We start from the raw sequence: 13,373 nt of genomic DNA on the forward strand, positions 1-13,373 counted from the left end.
CCACGTCCTGGTTCTATTCATAGCTGTGGAGGTTACACTGACACGGTATGCTGTGCTCACAGAATATTCACTCCTTAGAGGAGGAAGGGGAGGACCATCTTCAGTGAATTTGATACAAAAAAAACAATTTGAAAAGTTATCCTTTTTAGATCAAGCTATACTAAATATATTCACGCCACCAAATAATTGATTAAAACGCACTGTTTTACAATGAAGGTCTACAGTAGCCTCAACAGCACTCTGTAGGACAGCATCATGCCATGGTGTAGCCAGAGGACAGCTAGCTTCCGTCGTCCTCTGGGTACATTGACTTCATTTTAAAACCTTGGAGGCTCATGGTTCTCACCCCCTTCTATAGACTTACACAGTAATTACGACAACTTCTGGAGGACGTCCTCCAACCTATCAGAGCTCTTGCAGCATGAACTGACATGTTGTCCACCCAATCAAAGAATCAGATAATGAATCTAGTACTGAAAGCATAAGCTACAGCTCGCTAGCACTGCAGTGCATAAAATGTTAGTTGACTCAGAGAAAGACAACAGTAGAACTGTTTTGAACTAATTAATTTCTTCCAAAATGAATGAGAAGCAAGAGAGCTATATTTCTCTTTCACTTAGCTAGCGAATGCAGCTAGCTAGTTTAGTTAGCCTACTTAAACACCCTGCTCAAACAGAGGGATACTATGTTAGCTAGCTGGCTATGACTATCCAACACAACACTGGAACTCTTCCAAGTCAGGGTAAGCTTTTGGTTTTACTTATTTATTGCCACCGGGGCCCGCCGGTGTAAGTTCTAAACTTCTTACTGACTCACTGTATCGGGGAGGCAGTTAGCCTAGTGGTTAGAGCGTTGGGCCAGTAACTGAAAGATTGCTGGATTGAATCGCCAAGCTGACAAGGTAAAAATCTGTTGTTCTGACCCTGAGCAATTCACTTAACCCACTGATTATGGCAGCCCTCTGCACCTCTGATTCAGAGGGGTTGGGTTAAATGCGGAAGACACATTTCAGTTGAAGGCATTTATTTGTACAACTGACTAGGTATTCCTCTTTTCCGTAACGTTGCTGCATGATTGTAGCGTGTTTACTAATGCGTTAGTTCTATTAGCTATGTTGACTATGACATTACTTTAGCTAATATGGTGACAACAATGTCATTTTTTAAATTTAACTAGGCAAGTCAGTTAAGGATTTTTATTTTATTTACAATGATGGCCTACCCCAACCAAACCTGGACGACGCTGGGCCAATTGTGCGCCGCCCCATGGGACTCCCAATCACGGTCAGATGTGATACAGCCTGGAATCGAACCAGGGTCTGTAATGATGCCTTTTGCAGTGCCTTAGACTGCTGCGCCCCTCGGCCTGGTCACATACAGCTGTTGCATTATTAAAGTCCACAAGCAAAAGGAAAAGGTGAGAGGAGAGCGCATAGATATGAGAAGGAATGCAACCTTGGCTGCTATGAAAGTGAACTGTGTTTACGTGGAAAACAGTTTCTTAAAACGGAAGCAAGTGGAACGAAACGGGGATAAACATACATGGATTTGTCCAATAGAAACTCTCGTTTGCAACTGTTAAACTAATGATTACACCCTAGATCAGCTAGATGCAGGCAAGAGTGTGCAAGACGGTATTGAATGTGTTACCTCAATTTTTTTCTCTCGACCTCCCGATGTGTTGTAGCAACCTCATGATGGGTATAGGGAAATTGAGTATCATGTAGTAGCCTAAACCTATCACTTTTACATTGAACTGGGTGAATGGAATATGAATGACAGTCATCCAATATGCTGTAATAGAAATAAGGCCATGCTCATGAAAAAAAAATCGTCCTCCTTCATCTTAAACTGCACTGACTGCCACTGATCCACAACCATAACAAGGGGGTGTGTCACTGTCAGGGTGGTGTTTCAAGAGGATAAGGGGACCAAGGATACCGAAGCAATGAAAGACTTCCCATATTTCTACCTCAGCAGAATATTTTCATTGTGTAAAACATTTCACCATATCCCCCCCTTCCACAGATTTATGACTGTGGAATCCACTTTGTTTCCGATGTAGAAGACTAGAAACTTTCTTCACCCCAATATAATAAATTTTTCGCAGACAGTGACCTTAACAGAGGCTTTTAATTAAATTCTGTCTCTTCTCTCGGTGTCTCTATCTAACTCTTGTCTCTCTCTCTGTAGGATCTGTTGGCTGTGGATGCACCCAAGAGGCACAAGGTGTCTGTGCATGTCCTGTCTAGGGAGATGGACTCCTGTGAGTACTATACAAGTGATGGAGAGTTTTTGGGTGGATAGAAGTTTAGTTGTTTGTCAGTGTGAATGTGTTGCTTTGACTGTTTATAACAGTTTAAATGTCTCTGTCCTTTGTTTAGGCCCAGTCGTTGGAGAGTTCCCTGCCCAGAATGACGTCAACCTGGTCCCTGCCCCCTCCTTGCCACAGGTAATGTAGTCACCCTTTTATAATACAGGAGGAGTGTGTGTCTGTGATAGAGAATTGGAAGAATTATGTGACTTTTTGGGTGATGTGTGTGTTAACGTCTGTAATATACTGACCTGTCCATCTGTGTACAGCCTACGTTGGTGCAGGACATGACTGAGTTCAAGAGGAGCCTTCCCCTCTTTCCCCTGGCCAAGCCCCACATCAACTTCATGGCTGCCAAACTGTGAGGACCGGGCAGTCCTGCCCCCAGAGCAGCATGGGAGCACTGTGGTGGGGGGTGCCCTGCTCTGTCCCTCTACAATCCCCCCCCCCTCCCCCCCCCCCCCCCCCCCCCCCCTCCCCCCACGAGGCGACAGGAGGACACACTCATCTGACTAAGCCTGCATGTGTGTACGTTTGTGTATCTGTGTGTGTGGTAGTAGAGGTACTTGGAAATGTGTTTGATTCCCACAACTTGGCTGTGGATCTCATCATAGCTCCGTGTAAAAGTGGAGGTCACACAGTTTTAATCTCATGGGAAAACCAACACGCATTCCCAACAATGTATAGAATGTTGAAGCAGGGCTCCTATTATAGAGGAATAGTAATAACTTAAAGAACCACAAGGCCGGGAACCCTGTAAACCAGTACAAGTACCCCTTGACACGTTATAATGGAAGTGTTTTTAGTTGATTTAGCCACAAGGACATGCTGCTGTGGTGAGAGTAAACTGTTGGTTAATGATGATTCTGTGAAGCTTTTGAGGTTAGCTCTGCAAAGGGTGCACATAATATCCTTTTATACACGCCGGACACGTACTTCTTTCTCTCTTATGTACTTGTGCGACACATCAAGGCACAGTGACAACTCCTTGAATTGTTATCACAAAGACTGTGTTTAAGTAAGATGAATGTGCAACACACTATTTTGGACCCCATTTTCAGTTGATCAGCCTTATGGAAACGATTCTGTTTTAATCCATGATGTACAGGTTTTGAGATCTGACTCTATTTATTTTTTTAAACTGGTAAAATGTCAGGGCCCATTTGGTGGAGAGGTGTCCATGAAGCTTTTCTTTTGAACTAGTGTTCTGTAGGGTTGTAATTATCCAAGCATCATCTCAGGGTCCCTCTAATCTTTTGCCTTGTGCTTTTATTTGAGATTGAAGAAGAATAAACATATTTAAATGTCATTTATGTTAATTACTTGTTTGGAGTTATACGTTTTTCTTTTTATAGCTTTTATGCTTGTTAATATTTTAATCTAAATTGTGTTTGACTAGTGATTTATTGCATAGGCCCCCCCCCCCCCATCTTTCTCCATTTGAGACTAAGCTTGTACCTTTTAAAAGGGGGGGGGGGGGGGGTCTACTACCAATCTGGAGCAATAGAGATACAACTCTATGGCTGGATACACGTATCACAGCAGTGTCTGTGGACTTTGACAGTCAGCCAACTGCACTTTGTCTCTGTGGGTCAGACTTGGATCAGGGGGGGGGGGTCATTGCAATCCTAAAGATGCTATCCTTCAGAAAAACAAAGGACTGTTATAGAATGTCTGGTGGGGTAAACAGATTTTGTCTTTTCTCAGGACACCCTTTAACATCATTTTGTCTGAAAGGTTTCAATAGAGGCCTATGTATGGAAGGGCGAAGGTGTAGTCAGGCCTGTGTTTCTCAATATGCACTTCTCACTAAGCAATAAACTGGGGAACCTGAGAGTAGTGTGGCTTTAAACACACTAATGGCCTCTGTACTGTTATGTAGAAGTGGGGGACACTGAATTCTTGAGTCCTTGCTCTCATCCAGCCTAAAAATGGACACACTGAAAGGTGGAACTGCCATGTGATGCATGGATAGTACTCATGTCAGTGCCTATACCATGGCCTAGTCTCTCAGGTGTTAACAAGCCTTGTGAAGTCAAACCCCCGCTGGCACCAACCACTCTTTGATACAGCAAATGTCGTCTCCCATATCAACTAACGTTAATGTGTTTTACCACTAGGTAGAAACTGGCATTTCTTATGGATTTATGTTCAAACTGAACCCAAAGGTGTTTTTTCTACAGGAAGTACAGCTGTATACTGACATATACCGAACATTCCCTTGAATTCCACTGGTTTGGGTTCAGTGCTTAGCAGTGGTCACCCTACAATGGTAGGGACCAATAACTGCAGTCAGTGTTCCTTTGGTAGGAATAACAGTCTCTTGGAACTAGTAGTCATTGCTTGCTAATGTAATGTATTTAGGGGGAAACCAACCAGTTTTTCCTCAATAGTTTCCATAAGTAATCCGTATACACTCAAATGGGAATAACTGCACGTTCATTTTGCACCAAACTGACAAACGGAGGGACTACCTGAACTTGTCTGATAAATGCTTGTTTTGACTTTCAGTTGCAAAATGTTTTGCTATGGTGTGCCCTACTGAATACCAGCCAGATCAAATGGAGGTTCAGCGCTCAGTAATGCTTAAGTCTTGAGTTTATTTTCATTTCCTCCTGTGTTTATCTAATAAATCACTGTATACTGGAACAAATAGTTGTCTGTTATTAAAAATGTCAACGCAGGATTTGTATCCCAGCCTCCGAAGAGCACACTATAATGGTATTACGAAATTATATCTTTCAGCAATATCTTATGAAATGTAGTTCCTTCAAGCTGTTTTACAGCCATAGTAGCTCCTTGTTCATGTCTATGGAATTTGGATTGAATCTGTCCTACAGTGTGCATCTGGACCTTAGAATAAACTCAACACATCCACTTCAAGGTTAGAAAAAATACATTTCTAATTGACCATGAATCTATAAAATCACCCTTTTGGCATAATACATTTTCTTTAGTGAATTTAAAAGCTGAGCTGACCAGAGATTACATCCATCTACCATGCTAAATTAATATTCTAGTGGTTGGTTTATGGCATGCCTTTTTCACACCATTAGATTTCTTAAGGAGTGGGGTAGTTCCACTCACATTTTTTGTTTATTAGACAAGATAGATGGCGAGTTGCTACAAATAGCAGTGGACCAGATTCAAACCCATGGTGTATGTGTTCCGGAGGCAGCAGCTTAGACCACCTGTATACTGGTTCTATATATAGTTGTAACCAATTATGTGGCGTATCCTGTGATTTGGGTTAAAAGATGAAACGATATGCGAGTCAATCACGCCTTAGTAGACAGCATGCCATCCATTTTTGCTCATTTAAAAGGCAATTAATTTACCCACTGCTGTTGTTGCACATTGAATTTGCTCTCATCCCATGAGTAGAAGACATCTGCATTTCATAAGAAAAAGAATTGAAGTGAGCTGTAGGGTTATAGATGCTTGAAAAAAATTAAAATAAATCTTACAGAGTAACTAAAAATCAATAAGAGTAAAAACACCCTCAAAGGTTTCATCCGATGCAGAATAAGTGAAATATGTACAATCACACTTTCATGAGGTTTGTACTATGCTTCTAAAATAGATGACTGTGCATTTTCACCAACAATGTCTGAAGGGAGCATGTAAGATCTTCCTTCAAATAATCCTCTCTTAGTGATAGATACTTTATTCGTATTTCTCAAACACAGGAAAGCAATATTCCTCATTAAACCCTTCACATTGGCAAACAGAATTTATAAAACTTTCCTGCCTAATAATTACACCTGGTCCCAGATTTATCTTAAAATAAGCAAGCACTGGTTATGTAAAAAAAAAATACTGCAATGCGGCAGTCACAAAAACACAAGTCACATTCCTGTGTGCAATATGCATGAGTGTGTGTGTGCGCGCGCGCGCATGTCTGTATAAGTCTACGTCTTTTAAAAACGCAATAGATCATGGCGATAGTCGTACAGCACAAATGTCAGCAGCATAGGACAAGGACTCCGCTGAGAGCAGAAACAGAATGTGAGGCGAGGCTGCTCGGAGGGGTACAAGAGGTAGGGGGCACCAACGATCCCTGTGTCTGTCCGACAGTGTTCCTGCTCAGAGTTCACTGTTCCGCTCCATCCACTCCCCCTGTGTGTCAGTGTGTCTGTCTGTCTGTCCAGGCCTCCTCTGCCTCGGGGAAGTTGAGGATCTTGCGGTGGGCTTGCCTCTGGTACTGCTGCTGTTTGAAGTACACCTTAAACGCTCCCTTGACGGCCACAAACGCAATCCCACCCTGCAGACAGGACACAAAGAACAAAAGGTCAGGGTGGGGGATGATGGGAGTCTTGAGGCCTGTGGGCATCCTAGAGCTAAACAAGTATGTGTTTATGAGTCTCTCACCATTCCACAAAGGGGTTGTATTAGTGTGTAGTCCAAACTGTTCGGACGCTACAGACAAGTCCCAAGATGCTTCGGAGAGTCGTAGAGCCAAACGCAGAACACAACCGTGTTCGTGAGGTGTCATAATAGTTTGACGATTTTGTGAGAAGACCGATTTTCAGGTTGTCTCATGGTCTGACAAACACCGCTCTAGCGCTGTCACCTTTCACCGCAGATGCGGAAGTGCGACACAGGCGGATGCAGTGGATTGAGATACATCTCTAGCTTAAACTGGCGGGGATTTTTATTTATTTATGCTAATTAGATGTCTGCAAGGGCACAGACATCGACCGTAGGAGGTTAAAGGGAACCTGATTGTGTGGGGCAGAGGAAACGGAATGTCCAGAAGGGGAAGCGCAGGTCAGATAACAGACAAGCCCTACCACTTTGGTTACCTGGCTGTAAGCGTACTCTCAGGTGTGTGTGTCTAAAACAACGGTATTCAACTGGGGGTGCTGCAGGGGGTCCGCAAAAATATAAAACGCAACATTCAAAGATTTTACTGAGTTATATGAAATGTAAGGAAATCAATTGGAATTAATTAATTAGGCCCTAATCCATGGATTTCACATGCATGGGCAGGGGAGCAGCCATGGGTGGGCCTTGGAGGGTATTGGCCCACCCACTGGGGAGCCAGGGCCAGTCAATCAGATTGAGTTTTCCCCACAAAAGGGCTTTATTACAGACAGAAATACTCCTCAGCACCCCCACCCCCCAGACGATCCAACAAGGGGAAAAAGACGGATGTGGAAGTCCTAGGCTGGCGTGGTTACACGTGGTCTGTGGTTGTGAGGCCGGTTGGACGTACTGCAAAATTCTCTAAAACGACATTGGAGACAGCTTAGAGAAATTAACATTCAATTATCTGGTGGTCATTCCTGCGGTCAGCATGCCAATTGCACACTCCCTCAAAACGTGAGACATCTGTGGCATTGTGTTGTGTGACAAAACGGAACATTTTAGAGTGGCCTTTTACTGTCCTCAGCACAAGGTGCACATATGTAATGATCATGCTGTTTAATCAGCTTCTTGATATGCCACACCTGTCAGGTGGATGGATTATTTTGGCAAAGGATAAATGCTCACTAACAGGGATGTAAAGAAATTTGTGCACAACATTTCGGGATTTTTTTTTAAATTTCAGCTCATGAAACCAACACTTTACATGTTGGACCCATTCATATATTTTTATTCAGTGTATATAAAAAGTTATTTTTGGTATGAATATTGCTAGCAACAAAATAAACTAATTTTGAATTACATACCTACAGTAGAAGAGGAGAATATAATTTCTAATGATGTCAACTTCATTTCCACCCGGCACAGCCAGAAGAAGACTGGCCACCCCTCATAGCCTGGTTCCTCTCTAGGTTTCTTCCTAGGTTTTGGCCTTTCTAGGGAGTTTTTCCTAGCCGCTGTGCTTCTACACCTGCATTGCTTGCTGTTTGGGGTTTTAGGCTGAGTTTCTGTACAGCACATCGAGATATTAGCTGATGTACGAAGGGCTATATAAAATAAACTTGATTTGATTTCTCACATCCTAATATTGAGCAAATTACACTCATTGGACGCAATTCAACTTTGAGAAAGCACCCGTGGATAGGCTATCAGTATGGCAATTCCCGCTGGCTGCTGGTAAGCTTTCTTGACTTGGACACACATTTTTGCCAACACATGGCTAACCTTTGTTTAACAAGCTAAACAGCTGCTCTTAGCAAAAATGTGTTTGGTGTTCCCTTTCTAGTTAATAGGCTGTGTTACAGTTTACACGTCCTCTTCCAATTATAATGTGGGGACATTTCCAAATCTATGCATTTTAAAATGTCGATTACTTCTCCTTGCCATTATCATTCACGTGATAAGATGTGGGAAAAACTTTTTTTGCTAACGTATAATGGGGGTCCCTGTCTCGCCGGTTTGCATTGGAGGGGGTCCCTCGGCAAGAAAAGGTTGAAGACCCCTGGTCTAAAATCATGAGTTCTAGAATAAAACTAGGGGCGTTCCCCTTGGCTGAGGAATAGTTACCTCTCAGAATGGGCCAGAATGAGGGAGGAGATAGTATAGATACAGTGCATTCGGAAAGTATTCAGACCCCTCGACTTTTTCCACATTTCGTTACGTTACAGCCTTATTAAAAAATGGATTCAAACCCCCCCCCCCCCCCCATCAAATCTACACACAATACCCCATAATAACAAAGCAAAAACAGGTGTAATTTTTGTGTGCAAATGTATTAAAAATAAAAAGCTGAAATATCACATTTACATAAGACCCTTTACTCAGTACTTTGTTGAAGCTCCTTTGGCAGCGATTACAGCCTCGAATCTCCTTGGGTATGACGCTACAAGCTAGGCATAACTGTATTTGGAGAGACTAGGAGAAACCCCAGAGATGTTCGATGGGTTCAAGTCCGGGCTCTGGCTGGGCCATTCAAGGACATTGAGACTTGTCCCGAAGCCACTCCTGCGTTGTCTTGGCTTTGTGCTTAGGGCCCCAGTCTGAGGTCCTGAGTGCTCTGGAGCAGGTTTTCATCAAGGGTCTATCTGTACTTTGCTCCATTAATCTTTCCCTCGGTCCTGACTAGTCTCCCAGTGCCTGCCGCTGAAAAACATCCCCCACTGCATGATGCTGCCACTACCATTCTTCACCGTAGGGATGGTGCCAGGTTTCCTTCATACATGACGCTTGGCATTCAAGCCAAAGTGTTCAATCTTGGTTTCATCAGACCAGAGAATTTTGTTTCTCATGGTATGGCCACTCTACCATAAAGCCCTGATTGGTGGAGTGCTGCAGAGATGGTTGTCCTTCTGGAAGGTTCTCCCATCTCCACAGAGGAACTCTGGAGCTCTGTCAGAGTGACCATCGGGTTCTCTTGGTCACCTCCCTCACCAAGGCCCTTCTCCCCCGATTGCTCAGTTTGGCCAGCTCTAGGAAAAGTCTTGGGGGTTCCAAACTTCTTCCATTTAACAATGATAGAGGCCACTGTGTTCTTGGGGACCTTCAATGCTGCAGAAATGTTTTGGTAACCTTCCCCAAATCTGTGCCTCGACACAATCCTGTCTTGGAGCTCTACGGACAATTCCTTCGACCTCATGGTTGGGTTTTGCTCTGACATGCACGGTCGACAGGTGTGTATGCCATTCAAAATCATGTAAAATCAATTGAATTTACCATAAGTGGACTCCAATCAAGTTGTAGAAACATCAAGGATGATCAATGTAAACAGAATGCACCTGAGCTCAATAGCAAAGTGTCTGAATACTAATGTAAATAAGATTAAATAAATGTGAGGAAAACAATTAAATAACCTGTTGTTTTCGCTTTGTCAATATGGGGTATTGTGTGTAGATTGATGAGGCCAATGTTTTATTTAATACATTTTAGAATAAGGCTGTAACGTAACAAAATGTGAAAAAAGCAAGGGGTCTGAATACTTTCCGAATGCACTGTATAGCCACTGCAAAAACCCTGCAACCACTAAATAGGGGGAATATGTGTTCAAGATAACTACAATGGCCCAAACCCAGGCCCACAGTCTGTCTTTGTGTATGACTGACATGACACAGAGGTTTGTTTTTGTTACCCACCAGGATGGTCCTCTGCAGGTTGGAGTTGACGCTGCTGAACATGAGTTTGCCTACGATGGTGGCGATGGTGGGAAAGACCAGGGCGCCACATAGGATTCTGGTGGCTGACACGTGGTCCGCCAAGGGGCTGGCCTCTGCCGGGATACGAGGCACTGGACACCCAATCCCTGAGAGAGACCGAGAGGAGGGGGCGGGGTAAGGATGGGGTTGGTGCATTGTGGGTGTTGATGTTTTGCCAATACATCTTCATACAGCTAGATATGCCGCACAATACACACAAAAGCACATTCATCAATTGATGAGAAGGGGGAGGGGAAAGCATGCCAGCCAGTGAGTAATACAGTATATGCATCAGTCTGTACCAGTTTGAGTTGGTATCTTTAGTTGGGGCAGCCGACTGGGGTAGAGGAGTGCACAAGCTTTTGCCCAGCAAGCTGAGCCTGGAGAGAGAAAAGGTTGTCGGTTTCTCCCCGCATCAATCACTACCTTCATGAGATCAGTGGGAACCCCCCCCCCCCCCCCCCTTCTACTGGACCAACACACCACCACCACCAGCCAACGGACGGACCACCTCGTAGCGCTCTTTTATCCCCAACAAACACTGGTGTTGCGGAACGTTGGGCACCCCTACCAGTGTGTCCTTTCTGACCTGGGAAGATGCTGTTGAGGATCTGCAGCTTGTTGGAGTACTTCCTCCAGAGGCGCAGCGCGTAGTCCTCCCAGCGGATCATCTTCCCCAGGATCAGCATGACGGGGATGGTGGGCAGGCCGATGAGCAGGAACAGGGGGTCTGCCCGCTCCATCACGTCCAGGCCCTCCTTATGGCCCACCACCTGGGCACGGGGACAGAGGGGACACCATGGTCAAGATTGATAGATTAACGATAAGAGTGCGTCCCAAATGGCACCTTATGTGTAATGCACTGCCATTTCAAAAAGCAGCCGTAGTCTGTCAATAAACACAGCCGTGTGTGTGTGTGTGTGCGGTTTTTTTTTGCTTCTTGTTATGGTCTCACCTGCATGACAGTGACGGCCCCGTAGGTGACAGCGGTCCAGTAAATGGAGCCCACCATGATGCCAGCGGCGGTGAAGGGACAGGCCTTGGAGATTAGCCGGTCCGCCAGGTCTAGCACATACACCACCGGCCCTGGAGGGATACAGACAGTGTCTGTTACCGATTGTAAAACAGGGTTGGGAAGGGTGTTGTGGCCTGGGTCATATTCATTAGGGCACACCGTAGTGTCGGTTTTCAATCACGGGCCATTTTTGCGTTATTTCGGTTCTGTTTTTACAGTGAAAAAAGGGCAAAGCAGAGCCTGTCTAGAACTCTACAAATAGCTCATGCTGAGGTGGAGTAAAGTAGAGTCCCTAACAGACGGCAGTTTGTGATTGTCTCTCCAGCAGGGGTCATAAGATGACTGCTCTCCTGGTGGTACTGTAGAATGCTTAGTGTACCAGGGGTGTCAGTCATCCCATGGATGCCTTAGTGTCTGCTGTTTTTTTCCTTTCAATTAAGACCTAGACTAGGGAATCCCAAACGTTTACACTCCGGCCCCCCTCCAAGCATTGGGGAACATCCCGCTCCCCCCCTACACGCACGTCCATTTCTATGGGCACAGGCACTGTTCACACCCTTCTTGTTGGCAGAGAGAACATTTTGCAGGTTTAAAGCTTATTTCCTGCAATTCTACACATTTTGTCACGGGGAGCAGAGAACATTTGCCGTTTTAAAGCAAATTGTCTCGCAATTCTATACATTTTGCAATGTCTCATGTGTATTCGTGTGATATTTGATAGATTTTGTTGTAATGTTTGAAGCTATGGCCTCAATTTTTTTTTTTAGCTGACATGGGTTAGTTGATCTGAACATTTCTAACCAGTTATAATAGCGCACTAAAAAGGTATGTAATCACTGACATGACAGGAGGAAAACTGATGCACTACCCAATTTTGAAATTGCGCGCCCCAGTTTGGCCGCCACTGACCGAGACAACCAGGTGAGGAGAGCGCCTGACTAAATCACTGAGCTGAATTCATCAGTCAAGTACCAGTGATTCATCACTCCAGAGAACGCGTTTCCACTGTTCCAGAGTCCAATGGCGGTGAGCTTTACACCACTCCAGCCAACACTTGGCATTGCACATGGTGATCTTAGGCTTGTATGTGGCTGCTCAGCCATGGAAACCCATGAAATGAAGCTCCCGACGAACAGTTCTTGTGCTGACGTTGCTTCCAGAAGCAGTTAGGAACTCTGTAGTGAGTGTTGCAATCGAGGAAAGATGATTTTTTACATGCTTCAGCACTCAGTGGTCCCATTCTGTGTCCACTTCCCGACTGAGCCGGTGTTGCTCCAAGACATTTCCACTTCACAACAACAGCAGTTACAGTTGACTGGGGCAGCTCTAGCAAGGCAGACATTTGGAAAGGTGGCATCCTATGGACGATGCCACATTGAAAGTCACTGAGCTCTTGAGTAAGGCCATTATACTGCCAGTGTTTGTCTATGGAGATTGCATGGCTGTGTGCTCGATTTTATACACCTGTAAGCAACGGGTGTGACTGAAATAGCCGATTCCACTAATGTGAAGGGGTACTTTTGACCATGTAGTGTAGATACATGTAGGCACGCACATAGGCCACAATCGTGAGATATTCAACGAGTAAGTTAACTTCAGCAGTGAGGAAAAGCACACAGAATAAACAAACACACCGCTGTGAGACATTCTTAAAGTACAATGAGTAATGTGATTTCAGCAATGCGGAAACGCTCAAAAGAATGAGCTTCCTTCATTCAGCATTCCCGTTGTGCTCAGAGCAAAAGCATGTGAAGTATTGGGTTTGACTGGAAAACATTTGCGCTGGAATGTGTAGCGAAAGAGAATCAGGCAGAGGAGAGAAATGGATTGTTATTTAGATGAAGGCTGCCAATTTTAACATGGCTGTGAAACACCTTCACAATGTTAGAGGGAGACCATGTGTGTGAACCTGGATCTAATTCATCTCTCTGTCATAAGAACAGGCCTGTATCAATGCTATAAGAACAGGCCTGTGTCCAAGATCAGAT

General features: G+C 44.4%; 2 protein-coding genes across 6 annotated transcripts in view; one reads left to right on the plus strand and one right to left on the minus strand.

Moving 5' to 3' along the window:
• Positions 1–4,966, plus strand: part of LOC129836142 (insulin-degrading enzyme) — a 39,430-nt gene extending 34,464 nt beyond the window's left edge. The window contains exons 23-25 of the mRNA XM_055901975.1: positions 2,193–2,265; positions 2,384–2,451; positions 2,583–4,966. Of these exons, the coding sequence (XP_055757950.1) occupies positions 2,193–2,265; positions 2,384–2,451; positions 2,583–2,678 (237 nt within the window). The 3' untranslated portion in view covers positions 2,679–4,966. The remainder of the gene's footprint in view (positions 1–2,192; positions 2,266–2,383; positions 2,452–2,582) is intronic.
• Positions 4,967–5,964: 998 nt separating this feature from the next.
• LOC129836147 (E3 ubiquitin-protein ligase MARCHF5-like) overlaps positions 5,965–13,373 on the minus strand; it is a 53,644-nt gene continuing 46,235 nt past the window's right edge. For 2 of the 5 annotated variants that reach the window (XM_055901982.1, XM_055901984.1), the window contains exons 3-7: positions 11,326–11,456; positions 10,942–11,143; positions 10,673–10,750; positions 10,311–10,477; positions 5,965–6,577 (exon numbers count right to left, since the gene is read on the minus strand). In XM_055901982.1, coding sequence (XP_055757957.1) covers positions 6,440–6,577; positions 10,311–10,477; positions 10,673–10,750; positions 10,942–11,143; positions 11,326–11,456 — 716 coding nt within the window. In that variant the 3' untranslated portion in view covers positions 5,965–6,439. The remainder of the gene's footprint in view (positions 6,578–10,310; positions 10,478–10,672; positions 10,751–10,941; positions 11,144–11,325; positions 11,457–13,373) is intronic. The other 3 variants (XM_055901983.1, XM_055901985.1, XM_055901986.1) reach the window with 3 other exon arrangements.

Source organism: Salvelinus fontinalis, chromosome 37 (genome assembly GCF_029448725.1).
Source record: "Salvelinus fontinalis isolate EN_2023a chromosome 37, ASM2944872v1, whole genome shotgun sequence".
Taxonomy (NCBI): Eukaryota; Metazoa; Chordata; class Actinopteri; order Salmoniformes; family Salmonidae; genus Salvelinus; species Salvelinus fontinalis.